The 24,007-nt window shown below is 40.8% G+C and overlaps 1 protein-coding gene across 1 annotated transcript in view; it reads left to right on the forward strand.

Annotated features, from left to right (window-relative positions):
- Positions 1-22,974, forward strand: part of Klhl14 (kelch like family member 14) — a 101,722-nt gene extending 78,748 nt beyond the window's left edge. Inside the window, exons 3-8 of the mRNA XM_032886002.1 lie at positions 332-421; positions 8,527-8,605; positions 15,764-15,954; positions 16,035-16,193; positions 19,840-19,997; positions 22,319-22,974. Coding sequence (XP_032741893.1) covers positions 332-421; positions 8,527-8,605; positions 15,764-15,954; positions 16,035-16,193; positions 19,840-19,997; positions 22,319-22,459 — 818 coding nt within the window. The 3' untranslated portion in view covers positions 22,460-22,974. The remainder of the gene's footprint in view (positions 1-331; positions 422-8,526; positions 8,606-15,763; positions 15,955-16,034; positions 16,194-19,839; positions 19,998-22,318) is intronic.
- The last annotated feature ends 1,033 nt before the right edge of the window (positions 22,975-24,007 follow it).

A 24,007-nucleotide genomic window follows, 5' to 3' on the forward strand; every position in this document is an offset into this window, starting at 1 on the left:
GTTCTCTCAGGAAGTAGCTGCCAGCCCTGACCATTTGGGAGTGTCAGTCATTGCCATAGAAACTCCATCCCCCACCATTGGGCAGAGCTGGAGGGTGGAGCAGCATGCAGGTCATTCTTGACTACTTCGTGGAATAACATTATGCAAAATTAGTCAAAAGGGGTTGGGCTTGAAACTGCTGGCAACACGTCACTGAGTCAGGGCGTGTGGATCACAGGAATTGTGGGTAGCCATGCGGTTGCCGGTTGACGGAGTCTCATGTTTGGTGACATGCAGAGCTGGTAAGCTGAGGTATTGGAAATTTTTATATGTCCTTTTCTCTTGATTCCAGTTATGCCTTACAACAGTGCCCACCACTGCGTTGTAGAGGTAGAAAACTTCCTGTTCGTGTTGGGTGGAGAGGACCAGTGGAACCCAAATGGTAACTATTGAACAGTTGCTTTGAACAGCTCAGCTTTCTGTAACGACAACGACGTGTCGGAGGCGGCTAACTGTAAAGGGAAAAGATTCATCCAGCTCAGAGTTTTTGGAGGTACACAATGTGTAGTTCAGTTTTGGTGACCCAACATGGAAGGAGTGATTCAGTGATGCCATCAATGGAGCCATAAAAAAAGAGAGAAGATGGGCGGGCTCCCACAGTACCTTCTGAGGGCCTGGCTCTGATGAACTTAGGACCTTCCCTAGGTCTACCTCCTAAACGTCCCATCTGCTAATACTATCATCTTGTGAACCAAAGCTTTACCACGCCGATGAGCTCTGGGTGGACAGTGGTTCACCCATTTACCACAGCAATACTGAACAAGTACATACACTGTAAGAAGGACTACTATCCATCCCTTTTATACTTAATATTGAAAATACAGTTCTGTGTAACATGGGCAAATGGAGAGGGCATGAGGTTAGCTGATGGAGGGAGGATGCTCATGGAGCTAGCTGAGGACATATGTAACAGAGCATTCAAGTGCCAATTCTCTGGGGACTTAGCTTCACAGTGATGCCCACCCCTTGTCCTTATCCATCCCCCGAGGAATGCCACAAGCAGAAGCAAGGACTCCCCAGGGGAAGGTTGAGTCAGCTGCAGCTGTTCAGATCTTCACCCACCACTCTCCTCCCATTCTGTCTGTATAAGAACAAGGTTGCAACAAGCACTCTCTTGCTCATGCAACATGGAACTCTAATTCAAGTTCCTTTGCAGCAGGTAGGACCTCAAACCCAGAGCACCCACTGTCCTCACTGAAGCTTTCACAAGCATGGCCTCCATAGGTTGTCCACCATCTTTCCCGTAACTGTGATTCCTTCCTAATGAAATGAGACATTTTCATGCACATTTCAAAAAAACCATAAGAACACTGTGTCTCGCAGAATATTTTCTGGAAAGCTTGCAAGTGAGGGCAGAGCCACAGTTGTAGCCTTCTGTGTTACAGAGACAATTATAACTGAGGAGCCATAAAACAGCTTGCAGGTACACAGCTTTACTTTAAAACCCCAGAACATCCCACTGAAATTACATATACTGCATATATTTTATTGTGAATGCTCTCTTTCGGCATCTGCACCAAGGTAAATTGTGTAAAAATCGCAGCATCTGCTCCTTCTAGAAAACTGTAAATGAAAACAAGCCAGGCTGCCCACTCACAAGAAGGGGAGAGGGCTGGGGAGACAGCTCAGTCAATAAACTGCTTGCCTTGCAAGCGCAAGAACTTGATTCAATCCCCAGAGTGAAGCCAGAGTTAAAAAAGAAATTAAGGTAGGGATGGTGGGATATTCCTGCAACCCAAACACCAGGGAAAAGGAGAAAGGAATCCCTAGGGAGGCCTAGATTCTCAACCTAGCCTACTTGGTAAGTCCTAGACCAGTGAGAGACTCTACCTGAAAGAGTACAGTGGACTGTTCCAGAGGAATAACAGTTGAGCTTGTCCTTTGATATCCACATACAAGTGCTCACACATGCATGCCCCCCACCCACCCTGACACACACGCACAAGATCACACACACAAAGGAGATGTTTTCAGGCCCTACATTTTTGTTGTACCTCAGCATTAAAAGGGAAGGGATCAGACCTTTGTGAAGTCCATAAGTAATCACTCTCGCACAGCCACTGGATTTAGTTAAGCACAGAGTCTGCAGAACATTCTTGGGAGGGCCAATTAAAGCTAAAACACTGAGTCTGCAAGATGGCTTAGCTAGGAAAGGCACTTTTTGCCAAGTATGATGATCTGAGTTCAATCCCTAGACCCGCCATGGTAGAATGTGAGAACAGATTCCCACAGATTGTCCTGACTTCTACAAATATAACATGACATGCATGCTTGAAACACTTCCTAACACACACACACACACACACACACACACACACACACGACAATATATGCACAAACACACACATACAGATGCACAAATAAATTAATGTTTTTTAAAAAAAACTAAACGAAAAGAATTTAGGAAGTCCTATTTCAGACCTCAAAGCACTTCCCAACATTCCTCTACAGGCTTCTGTTAAAATAATAATCCTCCCTACCACAACTCAGCTTTCAAAAACAAAACAAAACAGAAAACTTTGCACACAAATGTCCCTTCCCTTTAAAAAAGAAAAAAATACAGTCTCACTTTGCAGTCCAGGGTATCCCCAAACTCAGGTTTGTCCTGCCTCAGTTTCTTAAGAGCTAGGATTACAGGTATGGGCCATGATACCTGACTTGTTTACTTTAGCACAGTGCTAAAAATCAGAGTCCAAGCATTATCCTAATCAACAACTGATTAAACAGCTCCTGGGGCCTAGGTGGGGCCTCAGATGGTAATGTGCTTGCTGCACTAGCAGGAGAAACCTGACTTTGACCTTCAGGGCACATAGAAAAGGCTAGGTCTAGTGGTAAAAGCTTTTAATTCTAGTGCTGGGGTTGGTTTGAAAACACGTGGATCTCTGGGCCTCACTAGGCAGCCAGCCTGGCCTGTTCAAGCCCAGGTTAGCAAGCAAACCTGTCACAGCAAGGTGAAGGCACCTGGAGAACAACACCTAAGTGTGACCTCTGGATTCTCCATTCTGCAAACATTCACACACCTGCACACTTGTAGGCACCTGCATACACACACGCACACTCACGCATACACACACACACACATGCACACGCACACACACACACACACATGTATAGGCATATGCACACACATGCTTCAATAGCATAGGCCAGAACATATAACTGTTATCTGCTTGCTTTTTAACTTCAAATCAAAAATGTATCCCAGAGAACTAGATGGGAAGTTGGGGATAATTTTGAGGCTATTCTAATCTCTAGTCAAGAGGATTGAGGCTTTTTTCTTTGAATAATTGACTGTACTGACTTCACTCTAGTTACATCTGAAGCAAACAGCATCCAGGATTAAAGCCCTGCATGAACACACTGGCAGAAAGGCTATCAACCCCAAACCATACTTACTGCTAGAGTCACTCACTGGAAACTCAAGGTGCATCATGTGGATGCTTACATGACAGTTTCTTGTCACGCCAGAGCGCCAAGTCATGGTGTGCTTGTGTGAGCAAGATCAGCATCACTGGTCAAGCCAATAACTGTCTGCTCTCTGTTTTAGCTGCTAGGAAGCTTAGAGTGAAGTTTTAGTATGTTCACTTTACCATTACTCACGGTCACAGGCCTGGAAGCTCTCTCTTTCTATAAAGCTCCTTTTTAGAATCTTGGAAATTTCCAGATGGAAATGTGGTTTCTTTAAACAGAGGGGAACTGGTTCTATCAGAGGCAAGTAAGGTAGCCTTTGGTTCCTTGTGTCAATTAAAATTTATTTTAAATAAAAGTGCTCTAAAATTTGTTGGCTGGCATCTTCTTCAGGTGGAAGATTAAAAACAGAAGGCAAGGTATCTGTGGCCATGATCAGCCAACATTACAGCTAAGAAATGGGCTGCATCTATTTCTGAGAGAACTGACTACATACCATAACTATCACAGTTCCACAAATACTTTGCATGTGGCTACAAATTCCGTCCATCTGGTCAACCACAGTAGGCTCTGATAGTATTGACAATAGGTGAGCACTCAATATTTCAGCCAGAAGATGTTTGTTGAAATTTCAATTAATCCTCAGAAACACCTCGTGAGCCATAATCTATGATAGCTCCAGTTTTTCTATGTAAAGAAAGTAGCTCTGAAGAGTATCTTCTTAGGAATACACTGTTCACAAGAGGAAAAGAACTGATTCCATCATAGGTTTGTCTGATGTTATGGTCTTGGTTCAAAACGATTATTACATCATCTTTCACCTAAGTACTTCTCATTGATCTGGTCAATCATGGTTTAAAAAATAATTGTGGCTTTTGCCTTTGGTCTTAAAAAGTGCTGCTCAATGGGAAGTAGCTTCCAATTGCTCACAAAGAATTCTAATCACTCCCCAACCAGTAAAAACATTGAAAAGACTGGAACCACTCATAAATGTGGAGGTTTCATATTTTCATGCCCTGTGCAAATAATACTGACACAAAGGATAAATATATTATACTAATATAAAATACTTTTTTGTAATAGCTATACAAGAGAACAATTAAACAGATGCTTCAATTGTTACGCACACACATAACTGATCTAAAGATGAGAGCTCAAGTTCAATGTTAATTCATATGAAACTAGCTTATGAGAAGTACATCCTGAGCAAAATACAAAACTGTGAATTTCAGATCATGCTCATAAAACGTAAGGATGCACTTCATCAAGCAGAAATATCATTTCATTTATTGATGGTCTTGATTACATGACCAAAAATGGATATCAGAAAACTAATATTACTGTACCAATAATCAATATACATCATATCTACTCAGCTATAGTGTAAATATTACCTTCTGTCAACTTGTCCCATGTCGTAGTAATAGGAATATATCCATAGATGTTTTTATAATACATAGAAACTTGGTATACATTTACCACTTGAACTAACTCCTCAAACAACTAAGAGAGGGTTTATATTCCCTATTCTGTCCCCACCATTGGCTGGACACTGCCCCCATTTACTCATTTTTCTCTTCATACACTAATACTCATCAATGGTGTCTGGTGGTAGGCCATCATCGCAAGAAAAGAAGTAAAAGAAAAATCAGAAAAAAAAAAGAAAAAGAAAAATCAGAAACAAAGTGAAGACCCAGACATGGGGGTTGGGAAGCTGTAATCGCAGTGCTAAGAGATAGGGAATAGAGGATCCAAGGTTTGAAGCAGTCTAGACAGCTCCTGAAACACTATTGGAACAGATAGTGAAGGAAAATCTGAGACGAGTGAAAGGAAGGAAAATGGAAAAGAGTGAGGAAAGAAAAGGGAGTGGAAAGAAATAGATATGATAGAAAGAAGTGGGGAAGGAAAGGGACTGGAAATGGAAGGAAAAATAATAGAGGAAGGAAAGCAAGGATAGGAGAGAAGAGGGGAGGGGAGGGAAGTAGATGGGAGGCAGAATTGAGTGGGGTGAGAGAAGAATAATTGCAGGAAACGATGGAAGAAGAGAGGAGAAAGATGGGTAGAGGGTAGAGAAGCGGGGAAGAAAAAAATATTTTCCGAAATTCCATCATATGTAGCCAGCACTCTGAAGCCTCTAGAAGAGTCTCAACAGTAAGCCCCATGACAGCAAATAAAGTCTACTTTAACACACTTTCATTCCTCATGAGGCTCATTATCTCCTCTTCTGCTTCTCTTCTGCCACTCTCAGAACTTTTTATAGTTCCAGTCCCCAACCTGTCCCTCTTGCACACCACCATCCCTGCCTCTGGAGATACTCTCTAATCTCAAACCAGGCTCTACTGAGCCTTTCTTCTGAATCAGTTCCAGTTCCTTTCTACGAGAAATGGAGATTTCTGGTTTGTAACACTGCTACTCAGCCATAAAGCCCCTCCCCACCCCATTACCAGAAATGGCAGATTCCTTCCTCCAAGCAGAAACTCTGACCCAAACTTCACAGAGAAACAGTCTTATACATGGTGGGAAGGGTTCTGACTCTTGTGAACATTTGTAGTTTTCAGATGCTGTCAAAATTAACAAGAAACTTGAGCACCAGCTCTGAACATAGTCCTTACTTGAGTTGGAACCTCCCTATTTGAAGTTTCTGGGCCACTCTTATTTACCATTATTATCTTTCTGTGGGTCACCAGATAAAACTAATTTGTCATCACTTGTCAACACTTACATGTGGGAAGGAACTCTGATTTCAAATCACACAATCTCTAGAATCCCTTGACATCTCTTTTGACTGGTTTCATTAATTTTCTATATACTTAAAACCAGGATATCTTTGAGAAGATCATTCCCCGTCACCCTTTCTAGCAAGGACCTGGCTTCTCTCTTCCATGGACTACTAGTCCACATGATGATAAACTTGTCAAATAGATTAGTCCATTGATGACATTAATACACGCAAGGTCCACTCTTCTCCCAACAACACTAGAGACCAAGCTTTCAACACATAGACTTCTAAGGATACTTTGGACTTCCCAGCATAAACTACGTATTTTCTTCTTGTAGCTCTTTCTATACAGATCTAAGATCTGATTCTTCATCCCTATTGCCTAAGCCCAAGAACTTTTCATATTCTTGAGCTTAAAAAGTTAAAAATGACCACCGAACACTTCCTTGATCAGTTCCTTCTAGTTTAGTCTTCTGTTGGTTTAAGAAGTGCTGGGAAGCATTGTGTAGCCTCTTGCCTCATTGTCTATATTTTAGTCTCTCCTGAGTTGTCTCTATTGGCTTTCTTCAACATTTCAACATCATTTCACTGTAGGAACACTTTTCAAGGCCACCGTTCATAGTCTCAGCTGAGTCCTCCCTTCTCTCACAAGCACTATTTAGGTTGTTGGCTTTCAAAATATCATTCTTTCCTTTGTTGTTTTATTTTTTCTTATCCCAGAGGTCACTTCTAAATCTTTCAATTCCAACCTTTTTTTTTTCTTTATGGGAAATTTATTACAACTCTCCAACCTCACATTACTTTTCCAACCTCTTTTCTTAAGTGGTTTCCTCCAGTGTGGTACATTGAAATAGTAACTCTGCACCTTGGCCTCCTAAACTTGCAGTGGAAACATTATCCAGCCACCAGGTTAGCAGTTATCCTCTTTTGACAGCCTGTAGGTTTCTCTGGGTTAAAAACAAAACTGATCGTATTAGGGAAATTCTATAATCTAATATGGAAGATGCTTCTGAGCCCAAATGCCTGACCTTCTTCAGAGAATGATCCTGCACGAAGCTCACTGTGAGCACTGCATAAATCAGTACCTAAGTCCTGCTTTTCTTTCTCCTGCCCATATGATAATTAAGCACCGTGTTATGACCATTCAGCCCATTCCACCTGTGCCCCTACGACCCCTTATTTACCCTACCCTTGAAACAATAAGATAGAGCTGTCCACTCTGTCTCACTGGAAGAAAAAAGCAAAAGAACAAAACTGAGTTCATAACTTACTCCTTAGTTTCTGCTCACTTCCTCCTTAGTCTTTGTCAATCCAAAGAGTGTGCGACCTTCAAGCCATTCACTCAGGCTAAAAATCAGACAGCCATGCTTGATGATGCACTTTCTCTTGTACAAAAAGAGATGCTATGCTGTACAGTAGATTTCAAACTTGACCATGTCTCCGCCATTTGAACATACATATGTGTGCATTCTATCTCTTCATGGGGAGAAATCTGGTACCATTGCCTAATTACAAATCATGAACAAAGGCAGTGTTTAGCGCTGAGGCCTTGGGCGTGAGTCGGTTTCCACCTTTAGTGCTACACACAAAGCATTGTGTGCTTGTTCGCTTGCATTTCTCGTTTTGATGGCAATATGTTTGCAAAATAAGATTCATTTTAATATCTTCGAAGTGCTAATGTGCTTTTTAAGCTCAACAGAGGGGATAAGCTGGCTAAGCAGCTCAAAAGACTCAGGCTTGCCTCCCGGTTCAGCACTCGTGCTTACGTCACAACAGTGGTGCCTCTCTCAGATGCACACACAGAGCCTCTGCGACAAGTGCAGCCCATTATCACCTCGGCTGTTATTTCTGTGGGGAGACCACAATCAGGTTTTGGGTCAGTAAAAATAAATGCTAATAGTGAGAAATTGGGCAAGTGGGGGGCTTAAGTATATGGAAAATATTTTGCTTTTCTCTTATTATTTCTCTAGAAAATACATTTTAATATTTTTAGGACAAAAATTGTAGCCAGAGAGATCATACAAGGAATTCTCTAAAATGGAGAATTTGGAGACAGTAACGTCTTGTTTTTAAAACATAAAAATATCATAACATAGAAAAATGTATCCTGCTCTGCTGAGAGTTTAGCAAACATGCCTTCGGCGTGGTTGATCGGGATGAGTCAGTCTACAACAATTAAGAGAACGAGAAAAGAAGAAACATTTGAGGAAAGGACTTCCTGCCTCTCATACTTTGCTACCAGGCCCTTGAATGTAATTCATGCTTCCTAAACCTGAGAACAGAGATTTTTTTTTAAACTGATAAATGTGTAAATCAAGAAAGAAATCTAAATTTTAAATATCTCAAAATATATTTTACAGGAAAACATAGTACAAATTTTGTCAGCCGATATGATCCCCGATTTAATAGTTGGATTCAGCTTCCACCCATGCAAGAAAGGTAAGTGGTTGTTTCTTTTGTCTGAGACATGTAGGACTGCTATCTACATGTACAGAAACATGGGTGAAGCATGATGAGGAATGCTAAGCAGAGTCCATGAGAGTCATAGGAGAAAACGTGCTCACCACGGCTTACCCAAGTCACGTTGCTCATGCAAAAGAAACTAATAAATGAATTATTTGTCCCAACACGAGGATAAAGATGTATGCAATGTATCTTTGACCATAGTAATAACATGTTGGCAATGGCTGTGTAGCTACTAGTTATATGGTTATATGGTTCTTATCAATGGTAATGCATCTAGGACCTCAAAACTTAGTCTGCCAGCTTCATAGCAGTCTGCATGGCAACATAAAAGCTTTCATATTAAATATTCAAGAATCCAATATTACATTTAATATTTAACATTAAAACTTGAAGATTTGACATTTAAATTTGTATTTAAGTTTAATATTTCAAGAACTCGGATCATTTATGTGTGCAAATCAAGCATAGGTCACTTATTAGCTTTAAAATATTAATCCTAGCCAGCCATGCTGGCACACTCCTGTAATCCAGCAATGCTGGCACACTGCTGTAATCCCAGCACCTGGGAGATAGAGGCAAGATGAGCTAAAACTTAAAAGGTTAGGCTCAAATACACAGCAATTTCAAGGCCAGTGAAGTATATGAGACCCTATTCCCCAAAACAAAACAAGAAATGGTCATCCCATATTTTCATACACAGAATATTTATCTCTCATCTCTTAGATACCAAAGAACAGCATGGGTAATGTATGTATGAATAATTTATTTCTGTATTCAATCACAATGCCATGCCTTCGTATGCACATGATAATGTAAATGCATGTTAGATGTTAATCACTGAATTCTTTTGACGTCCTTTTAAGCAAATTGTCCAATAAGATGACAATAAACCCCAATTTCCTTTCTCCTCATCATCAGGAATTTAAAAAGCAGTAGGCTGTGTTCGTTTTCTTTCTTGTTCAAAAGAATGAACTACCTTCACATTTCATCATTCAAGTAGGTTGCACTGAGATCAAAGTAGATCCTTAGCATAGATTTCTTGCTAAAGGTAATTTTCATGAAGTAGCATTTATTCCAAAACGGGCATCTGTGCAGCAGGACAGTGGGAATCTATGTAAATGTACTAAGAAGCTCAGTATCTCCCACCCGGTATGAATGAATTAAAGCCCTCTTAGATGGCCACAGCAGTACATGTGGACAATCTCAGGCTCAGAAGCCTGATTCAGGGAGATTATGACTTGGAGGCCAGACCCTGTCTCGCATGTATAAATAATCCTCTGAAATGATAAGATTTTTAAAAAGTGAGACTCTTTGAGGGACTCCACAGCATATGCTGGAAAGATCCAGACACTGTGTTTAGCCCCGCGAGCTTGTTTAAGAAAACGTCTCTCATTCTCTCCACTGTACCTCAAGAATACTGCCAAGTCAATCAGTATCCTGACAGACCACAGGAGCCATTCATGCTGTCATTCCAGTCTCTAGTGCACTCCAGCACTTCCTTTTGGGTTTGAGCTCCTAGTAACTGTTATCGTAACTGTCTCACTTTGCCCTTTAATCAAAACCATTCTAGAAAGTTCTATTTGCAAAAGAAGCATCAACACATGTTTGAAATGTCATTGTCTCATCACCACCATCCTCTTTGCTGGGGGCTGTACGCCATGATAATTAACCTTCACGCCTTCAGCTTGGGAGGCATAACTCACGTCGCGGTCAATTATCTCACTATAGAGCCCCTAAGGATGGAAAGTATTGCTACAAACCTAATTAGTAATTTTTTTTAGAATGTGTATTGTTTACTTGATGGTCTATAATGACTTCCTCTGAGGCAGGGTGGCCTATCATGGCAAGGTCCTACTTAGACAATTTTTAGCAGCTCATTGACCTGACGAAAAGAACTGCCACGGTCTGTCAGCGCTCGGCAGCCACCGTTGACAGGATGGACTGTTTAGCGTTTCTCTCGAAGTCATTATGGTATATCATGTCAGGTCCTCAGTAAAAGAAGTCTTTATTTCTTTCTTTCATTGTTTGTTTTAAGACTTAGAACAATCAACTGGATAGAGTGCATAACTCCTTCCAGAGCTGAGTAGGAAAATACAGACCTCAGAAAGACCCAGTCCTCTTCTAGTGCCATCTCTCCTGTAGGCTGGTTGGCCCACGCGGCAATCCATCACTTCGAATGAAATGTGTCTCCTGCCATTGCCAAGCTTCCATTCGAAATAGCAATGGCCACCGGTGCTGTACATGGTCGTTAAACACAGGAGGAAAAAATCCAAGACAGATGAGCAATCCGACATCAGAGATACTTACTGAAACATTTAAGTTAATTTTACAAGACATAGATCATGAATCAAACCAGAAATTCTTCATCTACCTGTTTCTATTATTCTCCCGCCAAAGGGCTGAGACATTCTTAGGCTGAGAAGTTATCAGATTGGTTGAGAAATAAGAGAAGTGTGTTGTAAGTCATCTCGGGTAAATCGCTCTTACAGAGCAGGAACTGACTCCTAGGCCCTTTCATCTCATCAGCTCTTCCAGTGCGGTCTAATAAGGCTGCCGAATATCCTTCCTGTTCAGCAGGGAGTTAGACATGTGCCCACTAGGCTTACTCAGGCATGGATGAGCTTACAAACTCCAAGCTTTCCAGGTATGAATTTACAAACAAGATTGAATGAAATACAATTTTAAATGCACACAGTGGAAAGCAATGACTACTCCCCCGAGAATCCTCCAATAGCCAATAGTTCAGCAAGGAAGGGTAACAACCCCATAAGCCCCGACTGTGATTGGCTGATGACAGGCCCAGTGGCGTACTTACATGTGAACCCACCAGGACCCAATGGGCAGTTCCAAACTCAGCCTCACACAGAGGGCCCTGGGTATACTCAATGGGTCACAAAATGAAACAAAAAGACATGAACTTGGGAAAGAAATTTATAAGAAGGAGGGAGTTGTGGGGGGAAGATGGAATAGGTGAAGGTAAGAGTAGCCACAGTGCATTATATACATGCATGAAATTATCAATGGATACATTTAATAAAATTATAATAATAAAAATAAGGACTGATGAACTATCTGGGTCTTAGATTTAGGACTTGATTCTGCCTCAAGAGAGAGAAAAACTTGAAAACTTAGAATACGAGAAATGCCTTGGAAGCTTCTATTTTTTTTAAAGTAAAATAGACACTTTATATTTAGAGTAATAAAGCAGAAATGTTTACTCCCTAGCTAATTTATAAGACATGGGAAAAAGTGCAGTTTCAGAACAACAACAGCTCTCCATTTCACTGAGTGAAAAACTAGAAGCTAGCATTCCCTTAACACTCCCAAACTTAAATATTATTGGGGAAACTATGGGAGACAATATTCAGCTTCAAAAATCTCTTGTTATTAACTTGATGATGCAAGTCAACAATGCAAACTGGATAAATATCCTTTAATACAGCCGGATGATATTACATAGAAATATACATAGATGATAAATGGACAGATAAATGATAGAAAATGGAGGATGACAGATGGATAGGTGATGGATATATAAGTGATAGATGGTAAATACATAGATGATGCTGAAGATAGATAGATAGATGATAGAGAGATAGGTGATAGAGAGATAGAAAGATAGATGATAGATAGATAGATGATAGAGAGATAGAGATAGATGATAGATAGATGATAGAGAGATAGAGATAGATAGATAGATAGATAGATAGATAGATAGATAGATAGATAGATAGATAGATAGATAGAGATAGATAGATAGATTAGATAGATAGATAGAAGATGGGTAAATAGGAGTGGTATATTGATAGATCATCATGAGGATTAGCAGGACTTTTAAGGATCTTAATATAAGCAGAGTTTAAAGAATACTTGTAAAAGTTATTTGTTACCCTTTATAATCTTATCTCAGAAGTGCTATATATTGCTTCTGGAGGTGAGAATAAGACGTGAGAAGAACAATGTGACGTCATGACCATGTAATTCCATTAAGGAATATTTAATATTTAACTAACCCTTCAAAAAATAGCATAAGCCAAGTGTGTTTTTTTCTACAGAGAGGAGAGAAAAACTAGTCTGGTAATATCTGAGCCTGGAACTCAGTGTTAACAGACCATCAATCTCTTGTTTCTGTTATGTATTTCAGGAATGCGCAAGCTGGCTATGAGAGAGATTCTGGGGGAGTCACCAGCCTCACTGTAGGGATTTCTACAGTGCACAGACTGCACTTTGTACAGGAAGTGATATCTGCTGATGTTGGGTCCCAAATCCACTGTGTGTACAGGGCCAGGAGTACAGGAGGATTATCAAACCAGTCCTGATAGGCTGGTTTGGTGTCAGAGGTCAAGAAACAAGTTCAGAACAAAATGAGAAAACTGAAGTGTAGAGCAGAAAGGGGGAGTTCAGGGCATCTCCCCACTGTTCCTCACAACCCCAACACCTATCAGGATTACCTATCATCTTCTAGATCAGTACTGAAAAGAACTCACCATTCCCAACCTACAGTCAATAGAGCAATTATACAATGGTGACTGTCTAGTGCAGTCAGTAAAGGTATCTTTTCAGAGACCCCCAAGCCTATCACAGAGTCATCTGGAAGATGTACACTGACCTGCCTTGTCTCCATGATGTAATGAGATGTGTATCTTTTTAAAATATCAGCCTAAGATGATCAATAATGGCTATCAGAGCAATGTAAGACTATGATAAAAGCTGAACCCAGCATCGTCTCCAAACAGCATTATACTTAAACAGTGATTAATCATGTGTGCGAACAAGGCACTCTGGCCACCACTTCATTATCACAAGCTGAGCATCTGTAATCTGAAATTCAGCCAATGTGATTTACATGTGACTTCAGCCCACATACACACAGTAAAACACAAGCACACTGAAAGTATTGTGTAAAATCTAGAGGTGGGGGAGAAGATTGTAGGAACCTGAGGACGGGAAGGAAGACTGGGAAATGCTGTCATCTGAACATGGTGGAGCTGTGGCCATGCACTCACTGTAGCTGTAGTTATCTCCTCGAGAGCTGAACAAGATCAAGCCAGTTACAATTGTAGCATGGATGGGAAGCCCCATCCCTAGCTAAAGCACCATTGGTAGCTGTCACATTTTTTCATGCATGTGGCCCAAATTTGAGGATGTAGGGCCAGTGCTAATTGGATTCAGTGGATACTATACAATAGAATATTTTGTGCATGGAACTACTTGTCTAAAGATGGAATGAAGACTGTATAGAATTCAAATAAAACTGAAATGTATTTTATGTTTAGATTGGGGTCCCTTCCCCCATCTTCTCTATATAAATATTTCTAAATATAAAGATTCCTGCAATGCAAAACATTTCTGGTCCTGAGCACAAGTGTAAGAGCCTAGGAAGAGTTCATGAGAGCCAACTTTTAATTCCGTTGAAGGAATCAGAGAAAGAACTGGATGAGCTTGAAGGAGCTCGAGACCCCACATGTACAGCAATGCCAACCAAACAGAGCTTCCAGGGACTAAGCCACTACCCAAAGACTATACATGGACTGACCCTGGACTCTGACCTCGTAGGTAGCAATGAATATCCTAGTAAGAGCACCAGTGGAAGGGGAAGCCCTGGGTCCTGCTAAGACCGAACCCCCAGTGAACTAGACTGTTGGGGAGAGGGAAGCAAGGGGGAGGGTTGGGAGGAACACCCATAAGGAAGGGGAGGGGGAGGGGATGTTGCCCGGAAACGGGAAAGGGAATAACACTCGAAATGTATATAAGAAATACTCAAGTTAATAATAAAAAAAAAAAAAAAAACTTATCCAGGTAAAGATGACCTGACGGTTTCTGGAAAGAAACAAATGTGGGTGCATAACTGCACATACCCTGGGGGGAGGGTCCTGACTGTCCCCACGGCACTGGAGAGCAATCTGATGCCGACAGCAGTTGTGTACTACACCCAAAGTCCCACAAGTTGTAAAACGTACCAGACAGTCCCGTTTTGTAAGTCACACAGTGCTCACCAGGATGCAGGCACTTGCTCCCAGGTGTTTCTGTATTTCATACGCACAATTTAGAAAACTGCAAATAACATAGATGACATGATAGAAATAATCCCCGGCACCCTCCACATTGCTAGTGATGCTGCCCAAGATTCTTAGCAGCAACTTTTATAGTCTATTAACTAATCCAGTGTCAATCATGCCCTTCAGGGTCTTGGCACTTAGCAATAATCTTTATTCAGTACCGGGCCATAGGTCTGCCATTCTGGTCATCATATCTGCACGTCAGAGCCATATGTCTTAGACCACGGAGCCTCTCGTCTTTCCTGCTCCTCATGTCTAACTCACAGCACAGTTTTCATATTCCTTCTTTCCATTTCTTCTAATGAGAGCCTGAATCCGCTGCTCAGTATCTCCTTCCTAAGCCAGAGCTTACCTCTCAACTGCACACCTATTCTTTCAATGAATTTCATACATTTTTCCTTTGAAAGTAAAGCAGACACATGCTGTCAATGGCCTCTCTTGATCAGAGAACTAAAATCGCTTGGAAGCCTTGTTAGGATAGCCAAAGCTCTGTAGATGAAATTCCTATAATTGGTGTTAGAAGGCAAATATATATAGGTTAGAAGGCAAATATATAGAAAGACTATACAAAGTTCACAAAAGTTATGCTATTTGCAGTCGTACTAGGAGGGGAAAATGATAATTGAAGAGAAATTTTGATGATGCAGTTTTCTAATAAATTGGGAACAATGACCCTTGAAGGACCATAAAGAAAGTGAATGTCAAGATAATTTATTATTGTTACATTATCTACCTCATTTTTCACTTTGTCTAACTGAACTATGATATCCTTAGAAAGCACCAAACATCCCTAACATTAATGAACGTTTGAGCAGCGCATTAAAGAGCCAGGGCAGACCCAAAGCGTTACCGACTTTCTCGTTTCTTTGCATTTCAACAGCAAAAGCGTTAACTGGAGTGAGTGGTGCATAGTATTGCTGTGCATAGCCCTGGATTTAGAAGGCAAATGAGTAGTGGTCAAAGGTTCACAGTCCTCTCTGAAGACTTAACCTCCTTTCCCCAGCAGATTAACCCTTACTGCATTTCAAATGATATTCCAGAGACATAACAAGAGCTGTTGTTGTCATTGTAGAAGAGCCAGTTTCTACGCATGTCGCTTGGACAAGCATTTATATGTGATCGGCGGGAGGAACGAAACTGGCTACCTGTCCAGTGTGGAGTGCTACAACCTGGACACAAACGAGTGGCGCTATGTGTCATCTCTGCCTCAGCCGCTGGCAGCCCACGCAGGAGCAGTGCACAATGGGAAAATATACATTTCAGGCAAGCCATTCTTCCATCTCCCTTTGCAAAGTCGCCCGTCCAACACACTTACTTGACCCAGATGTGTCTGTCCTTCGCAGGGGGTGTGCACAACGGAGAGTATGTCCCGTGGTTGTATTGTTATGACCCGGTCATGGATGTCTGGGCCCGCAAACAAGACATGAACACGAAGCGTGCCATCCACACTCTGGCTGTGATGAACGATCGCTTGTATGCAATTGGAGGGAATCATTTGAAAGGTGTTTTCTCGTTTGTTTGTTTTCTTGTTTGTTTGTTTGTTTTTGTCATTTTGTTTTGTGTTTCTATGTCCAAGTAGCATTTGCATCACATGCTCTTTGGTAGAGGTTTCTTATTAGATAGTCACAGTTAAGTATGTAAAAAGCATGTTGACCAACTATAATCTACTGTGTGTAAATTAACACTTCATGGCGCCTGCATTCACTGCGTTTTAATTCTGCAGATAGGATTATGTTTAAGTTACTGTGCACATTAAAGAAATGAATGTCTAGGGAGAAACAGAAGCATTAATAACTAAAAAGCACAATTTGTCAGAACAGTGAAGCCGGTGAAATAAATTACTCTTTATCTCCAAAATTGTAGTAATGAATTGTCCTCCAGAAAATTGTTTTTTGCTGCAACCATAAAGAACTGTGCTCACAGGTTTACGGAACTAATGTATGGATTTTTTTTTCTCAAAGAGAAAACTTGCTGTCTAAATTTAGAATGATTTAAGTATTGAATATCAAATGATCTATGATTCTCACATTGAATTGCTTTTTTGGACTTCAAAGCACAGTATTTGTAAAGCCATTGCTTGGCTGCGTTCCTTCCCTGGATAAGTTGGTAACTACAGCGTTTCACAGTTTTTGTCACTTTATAGAATCGCAGTGTGTATAACACCACATTGGGTGGGGACAGATTCATGATGCTGAAATTTACCTGACCGACCTTGGACCTAAGTTTGCTCAACTCAACACTTATGAAACTGCTCTAATTGACCTCTAAAGTCACTGCCAGCTCCTGAGTGCAGCAGAATCAGCTGTGCTGGCAGTGGTAAAGCCAACGTGTTCACTTTTCCTACCAGAGCAGAAGTCTAGAGGAAGGTTAGACGTGGGAAGGTTTTCTAATTCATATTTACCCATAAATTTAATAAAAATTGCACAGCCTAACTTTTTTTCTTTCTTTTTCTTTTTTCTTTTTTTTTTTTTTTTTGTTTTTTTTTGATTTTTTTTTTTTTACATTTCAAATGTTATTCCCTTTCCCAGTTTCCAGGCCATAAGCCCCTGTCCCATCCCTTCCTCTTCTTCTTTAACGGTGTTCCCCCTCCGCAACTACCCTCCCCCCGATATTGACATTCCCCTACACTGGGGGTTCCAGCCTTGACAGGACCAAGGGCTTTTGCTTCCATTGGTGCCCAACAAACAGATCTTCTGCTACATATGCAGTTGGAGCCATGGATCTGTCCATGTTTAGTCTTTGGGTATTGGTTTAGTCCCTGGGAGCTCTGGTTGGTTGGCATTGTTGTTCTTATAGGGTTGCAAGCCCCTTCAGCTCCTTCAATCCTTTCTCTAATTCCTCCAAAGGGGGTCCCGTTCTCAGTTCAATGATTTGCTGCTAGCATTCGCCACTGCATTTGACATGCTCTGGCTGTGCCTCTCAGGAGACAGCTATATCTGGTTCCTGTCAGCATGCAGCTTCATCAATATTATCTAGTTTTGGTGGCTATATATCTATGGACAGCCTAACTTTTAAGTCTTTAATTTGAGTTCATGTTCACCCAGAAAAGTTGATATCCTATGTGTACTTGTGTACATGCCATTCACCTCTGTGTCCCCACAGTGGGAGAGGACTCTCTTTCCAACTACCACAGCTTTTTTTGTTTGGTCCTTCAATTTCAATGCATACTCTATTCCCCTACCTCAATGTTTTAGATTCATGTTTTGAAATAAAGTTCGATTTTTTTTCTCATTTGATTTTCGTAAGATATTATTATGTCTTAGTGCCTTTTATACTCAAGATTATGCTTGGACAGAGAGACTTCAAAGTAACACGCTGAGTCAGGAAACATGGGAAAGCTCACACATGAGCATGGGCATGCATGCATCAAAAGTGTGGAGGGTAGAGGATGTAGTTCGTTAGTGCTGCTTGCCTAGCTATGATACATAAAGCTCGGGACTAAAACCCAGCAGCAAAGAAAGCAGACACAATGATGCACACCCATAATCCCAGCACTGAGGAGGTAGAAGCAAATCAAAGGGTCATCCTTGGCTACATTCCACATTGGTTGACAGCCTGGGCTACCTGAGAGAGTCTCTCTCTCTGTCTCTGTCTCTCCCTCTGTGTGTGTGTGTCTCTCTGTCTCTCTGTCTCTCTCTCTCTCTCATATATGTGTATATAGTGTGTGTGTATGTGTGTATGTATGTACATGTGTGTGAATAATTTCAAGAGGCATAATGAAATGAATCTAAGTTTGAAATAAATGTTGTGTCATCTCATTCAAGACATTTACTTCGGCATGTCTGTAAAAGAGGGATAATAACTCTATCCTTTTGTGAGCCTTGTACTCAACATCCCCGGTATGAAATGAGGCCTAGAGAAGGTACATATGCCCCTGAACAACACCTTAGAGTCTCAGGGTATAGAATTTTTCCCATATGCTCATTGTAAGTAGATATAAAATTTGCAGTAGGCACATTGTTTTATTGTAACACCGCTTGTGTGGTTTATTTTGTATACGAAGTTAGTGGTCTGAAATAACATGTTTGCTTTCTCAAGAATGAAAATTATTCCTTTGAATTTGTCTTTTCAACTATGTTTGAAGGCTCATGGTATCCGTTAATGTACGCCTATAGATGGTCAACTAAAATTCCATAGCATGCATTTAAGTAGACAAATTTTCACCTTTACTGTCCCTCTTTCTTACTGTGTAGCCCAGGCTGGTCTTGAAACCATGATCACCCTGTCTCGGTCTCCAGAGTGATGATATTACAGCCCTGTGCTCTTCTTTCTACCTCTTATAGGAGTTTTCCATAGCTGGGGTAGTGTCAAGGTCACCAAGGACAATGTAGGTTCTGGGTCCTAGTGGAACCTTCACGTCTACCTGGACAAGCCTGTCTCAAAAAATGAAGAGGGCCACACCTGAAGAGAATCTGAGGCTCATCTCTAGCCTCCCCCACCCCATCCCCACACACACAAACACTCACACACATAGACCCAAACACAGTCACATGGACACACATTTGTGTGCACACACACACACACACACACACACACACACACACACACACACAAGTAGGGAGGCAGCAGAGACGAAGACCCTCAGAGCTCTGAGTCCCAGCTCCAAACCTTGATCCTTGAAAAATTCTCCTCTACTCACTGAAGTTATTCATATGCATAGGCAGATTCTAGGAAAGGCTTAAGATTCTGAACAATGAATTTAATTGATTAAACTATTTTGAGAGAGCTAAATACTTAGGAAAAGCAATAAGATTAGTCTGTGAAAGTCTGAGCTCTGAGGCACATGCATGTATATACAGAGGGCACCTTTATAAAGCACGAGCATGCTGGTTATGTTGTTTGAAACCTTTTAAAATAATATATAATAAATCATTATAATAAGGTCTACCCTGTGTAATCAACCTTAGGACACCTGGCTTAGGCTTCGTTAATCCAAAATATACAAAGACTACTGCGGGTTGTTTGTTTTTTAAAAGTTTTTGATGTCTCCCAATTTCACTAAAGAAATTATGCATCTATGTCATCAAAATCACAATTGCATTGTCTTCCAAGTTACTGCTTAGCCCCATCACTGTTTTAAAACGAAATAACCTCAAATGGACTGTGGAAGTCACTCTTTCTTCCATGACTCCTCCTCCTGTCACCTAGGCTTCTCCCACCTGGACGTCATGCTTGTGGAGTGCTATGACCCAAAAGGTGACCAGTGGAATATACTCCAAACACCCATCCTGGAGGGTCGAAGTGGGCCTGGCTGTGCGGTGCTCGATGACAGCATTTATCTAGTTGGAGGCTACAGCTGGAGTATGGTATGTTTGTTTCTCTCCCTTCCTCCTCCTGTGTGTGCTCGCTTCTGTTTGTTTCCCCCAGTATACCATCATGCTGGATGTACCCTGAAGAATGTAGGGTTTATGTGCAGTGGCACAGAACTGTGATCAGGGGACAGAACTGCATGATGCAGTAGACATGGTTGCTAGCCCCCCCCCCACCTGTCTGACAGCATCACATCTCCAGCTTGCTCCTACATCCATGTGTTTTTGATTCTGGTTTTCCAACTCAAAGTCAAATGAAATGATTTTCCATGTATTCTGTAGAAAGTGAATAGGGAAGTCTGAAAAGTTTCTGACTAGAACAGGGAAAGCATGGAAATTATTTCTTCAATGTCTGTGAATGCTATTTAGGGCATGAGATTTGCTTCTCACCACTCCCATCTTGAAAATTTCCAAACATAAATAAAAAATGAAAGGACAGTGGACTCCCCTTTCCTGATCACCCAGTGACATCAGCCATCACCAGGCCCTTCCTTTTAACTTTGACTGAAAAACATGTGAATCATATCCACAATGTCCTATTTCACCTTACAGATCTCAGTATTTATCTTTTGAAAAGTTATTCACTTATATGAACATACAATCACTTATCATACCCAAAGAGTTACAACAATTGCTTTATGCCCAATCCAAACTTAAATTGTTCCTATTGTCTTAAAAATTGTATTTTTCAAATCAAAACATTCAAATCAAGACCCGGTAAGTCTCGCAAATATTTGATTATCATCTTCCATAGATCCCCACTGTCTAGAACATTACTTCTGACCCACTTTTAGTTTCTTGACTTGTTGACAAAATCATCTCATTGTCACCCAGAGTACCCCACATTGTGTGAATGTTAATAACCTTCTTGTACTGTCCTTTAAAATAGTTCTTCAATCTAGATGCTAGTTGGGAATTGATTAGGCTTTAACTTACTATTGTTTATTTACAATTTTTATTTTGTGTTTATGCTATTTTTCTGTAAAAAGAAAGGAAAGAAGGAAAGAAGAAGGAAGGAAGGAAGGAAGAAGAAAGGAAGGAAGGAAGGAAGGAAGGAAGGAAGGAAGGAAGGAAGGAAGGAAGGAAGGAAGGAAATAAAAACTATCTGAAAAAAGGAGGCTGTGTGTTCAGATTAAATATCAGGAAATAGCTCCAGCCTAGCGGTCAGTTTGATTACTCTCTCAGTGATGAATTTTTATATTGCCTTATTTATCGCTGTTAGTTCTAGAAGATCAATTTGGAGTTTTAACATTAGTTGTATCAAGCAAGATTATGCTGTAAGTTTTGAGACAGTTTTAAAAGTTTGTTCTATAATGGCAAATGTAAGTTGGCAGATAAACCTGTTTTCCGACATGTGCCTGTTGTCTGGAGCATATCGATCACTACAAGAGTAGAGATGCGTCCAAGCAGACATCGAGAATATACATTCAGGAAATACCATGAGGTGTTTGTTTGTTTTTTGAGGATTTTGTTTCCTATGATTGAATTTGGAAAAGAAAATATTACTCAAACATTAGCCTTCAAGTTGACAAAGATGCCAAAATTCAAACCATTGTTCATTTGCTGTGTGGCCTCTTGAAAATAAGTAAATCAATATATGGAGATGTTTTCAGAACTAAAATGCCTTGCTATCTTGGCTCCATTCTCCCCAGTAAAAGTCATAAAACCAAAGAAATGATGTAACAATCTAGCATCTACTTTATTTGAGCTTTTAAAATAGAAATGTGATTTTTTTTAATTTAAACCAACTGGAAAATTCCCATTTTTGGGTCAATTATTTATAAGTGACCCTGAGCATTAGGTATTTATCTGAGTTTGATCATTAGCATCAAAAATATACTACAGGGGCCTATTTTGTCTGCCTGAAGACTTCAATTTCATCTCCAGAACTCTTGTAAAAATGAATCAGCTAGATGTGCTGGCCTGTGATTTCAGTGTAAGCATAAGGAAGGTAGATGAGGTAAACACTAGCCCACTTGGCAAGTTCCAAGTCCAGAAGAGATCTTGTCTTGAGAAAGAATGGGTAGAGATTTGTTCGGAGCAACACTAGAGGTTATCTTCTGTCCTCCACAAATATGTATATGCAAGCACGCTCACATACATGCACATGCGTGTGCACACACACACACACATACACATCTACAAGATTTTGAAGTGTCAATTTCAAATACTTCCATAGAATGTAACAGTTGAAAGCCCATTGAGTTGATCTGAAGTATTTTGCTGAGCAGAGACCTCCTCAGTGTACCTTTGGAGAGTAACATTGCTGTTCTGCTCTGAGTGCCCTCCCCTAAGTTCTCCCTGCTCTGCTGTTCCAGGGTGCCTACAAGTCCTCTACAATCTGCTATTGTCCAGAAAAAGGAACCTGGACAGAACTCGAAGGCGATGTGGCTGAACCTCTGGCAGGCCCAGCCTGTGCGACAGTCATTCTACCAGCCTGTGTGCCCTACAACAAATGACAGCAGGAAACCCTGGCATAGTGCCACACCAAGAATGCAGGGACAGGCGGTGTGCTGTCCTGCGTGAACCATGCATTCCAATGGTACAACTGCCCTAACCTTTGGTTTCTGATGACTTAAAAGTGACTGCAGAAAAAAGAGACCTGGCCTTGAGCAGAGACTGTTGTTTGCAACCCAGATGACACTCAACTTGTGGTGACAGACTCTTCCATATCAGGCCGGTTTGAACTTGTTCCACCTTTACGCAAACTCACGTGGAGCTGAACTTTCAAAAAGGAAAAGATAAACCACGGAAGCCTGGCCCCAGAGACCTAAGATCCATATTGTTGCATTGTTTCCTAACTGCATGTGATAGACTCGGACATTTGGCAAATATTTTGTACATGAATGATTCAAAGTCCAACCCACGGAAATGGTCACCCTGTATTCCAGAAAGCGTCACTTGATTCTGTATTGGTAAATGCTTGGCGGCTTCACCAACTCCATAGGTAGCAAAGGAAAACCACAGAAGACGGAAGACATCTTTGTTTCCACACACTCATATTCTCTGTCCCTTACAGCTTACCATGGGATCGGGAAAAAGTGAGTTGGTCTCTTTGGTAATTGTTCTCTGCAGAGAACAATTAATTGTGTGTCTTTGATACTCCTTGAAAATTAAAACAAAGTGCGCTCTGTTGCTCTTCAGCTCCCAGAAACTCATGCTTTCTCATTTCTTATGGCATCTTAAGTAGTGAACGTAGGACAATTTGCCTCAAAATAGAAGACCAACAACTCCATCATGGACTATCTCAGAAACTCTATTGGATAACAATTTGTTCCCAATCTAATCCATAATAAAAACTGACAAATCACTTTCAGAAATTCAGGTACACAAGGCAAACTTTCTCTCAAGTACAACCCAATTATCTTTCTGATTCTTAAAACACGTGACTTCCAGCTGAAGAGGTGGTTCAAAGCACTTGCTTCTCAGGCAGAGGACCTGGGTTTGGTTCTCAGCACCCATGTGGCAACTTACCACCCTCCATAACTCCAGATCCAGGGCGCCCGTACATATGCAGTGCACTTACAAACTTGTAAACAAAACACTTGTACACGTGAAATAAAAATAAATAACTCTTTTAAAATAATTATTTTTAAAAAAATGAACTTGCAAACTCATAGTTCCTAATAGCCCACTTCCTCACCTTTGTCTGTCTGGCACCAGATTCCCGATTCTCATTCTTCTTCCACTTACCCCATTGTTTTTTATCACTGGAGATGCCTGGACTTGGTCAAGAGAGCAACTTATTCTTGTTTTGAGGAACTGAAAACATAAAAAGATCAGGAGAGCATGACATGGTCTCTTTGTGGCCAATCAGAAAAGCAAAACTTAAGAGAAACATGAATTAGATTTTCAAGCTCATCTGAGTTTGACCAACACCGTTAGGTACTTCCAAGCACCTAAATATTTTTTTAAATCACAAAGAAATGTTGACCACCTTCAACAAATGTGATATTAAAAATACCAAGTAGGGGTAGCCACAGATAAGAACAAATGCTTTCATGGGA

This window comes from Rattus rattus, chromosome 15 (assembly GCF_011064425.1).
Source record: "Rattus rattus isolate New Zealand chromosome 15, Rrattus_CSIRO_v1, whole genome shotgun sequence".
NCBI lineage: Eukaryota > Metazoa > Chordata > Mammalia > Rodentia > Muridae > Rattus > Rattus rattus.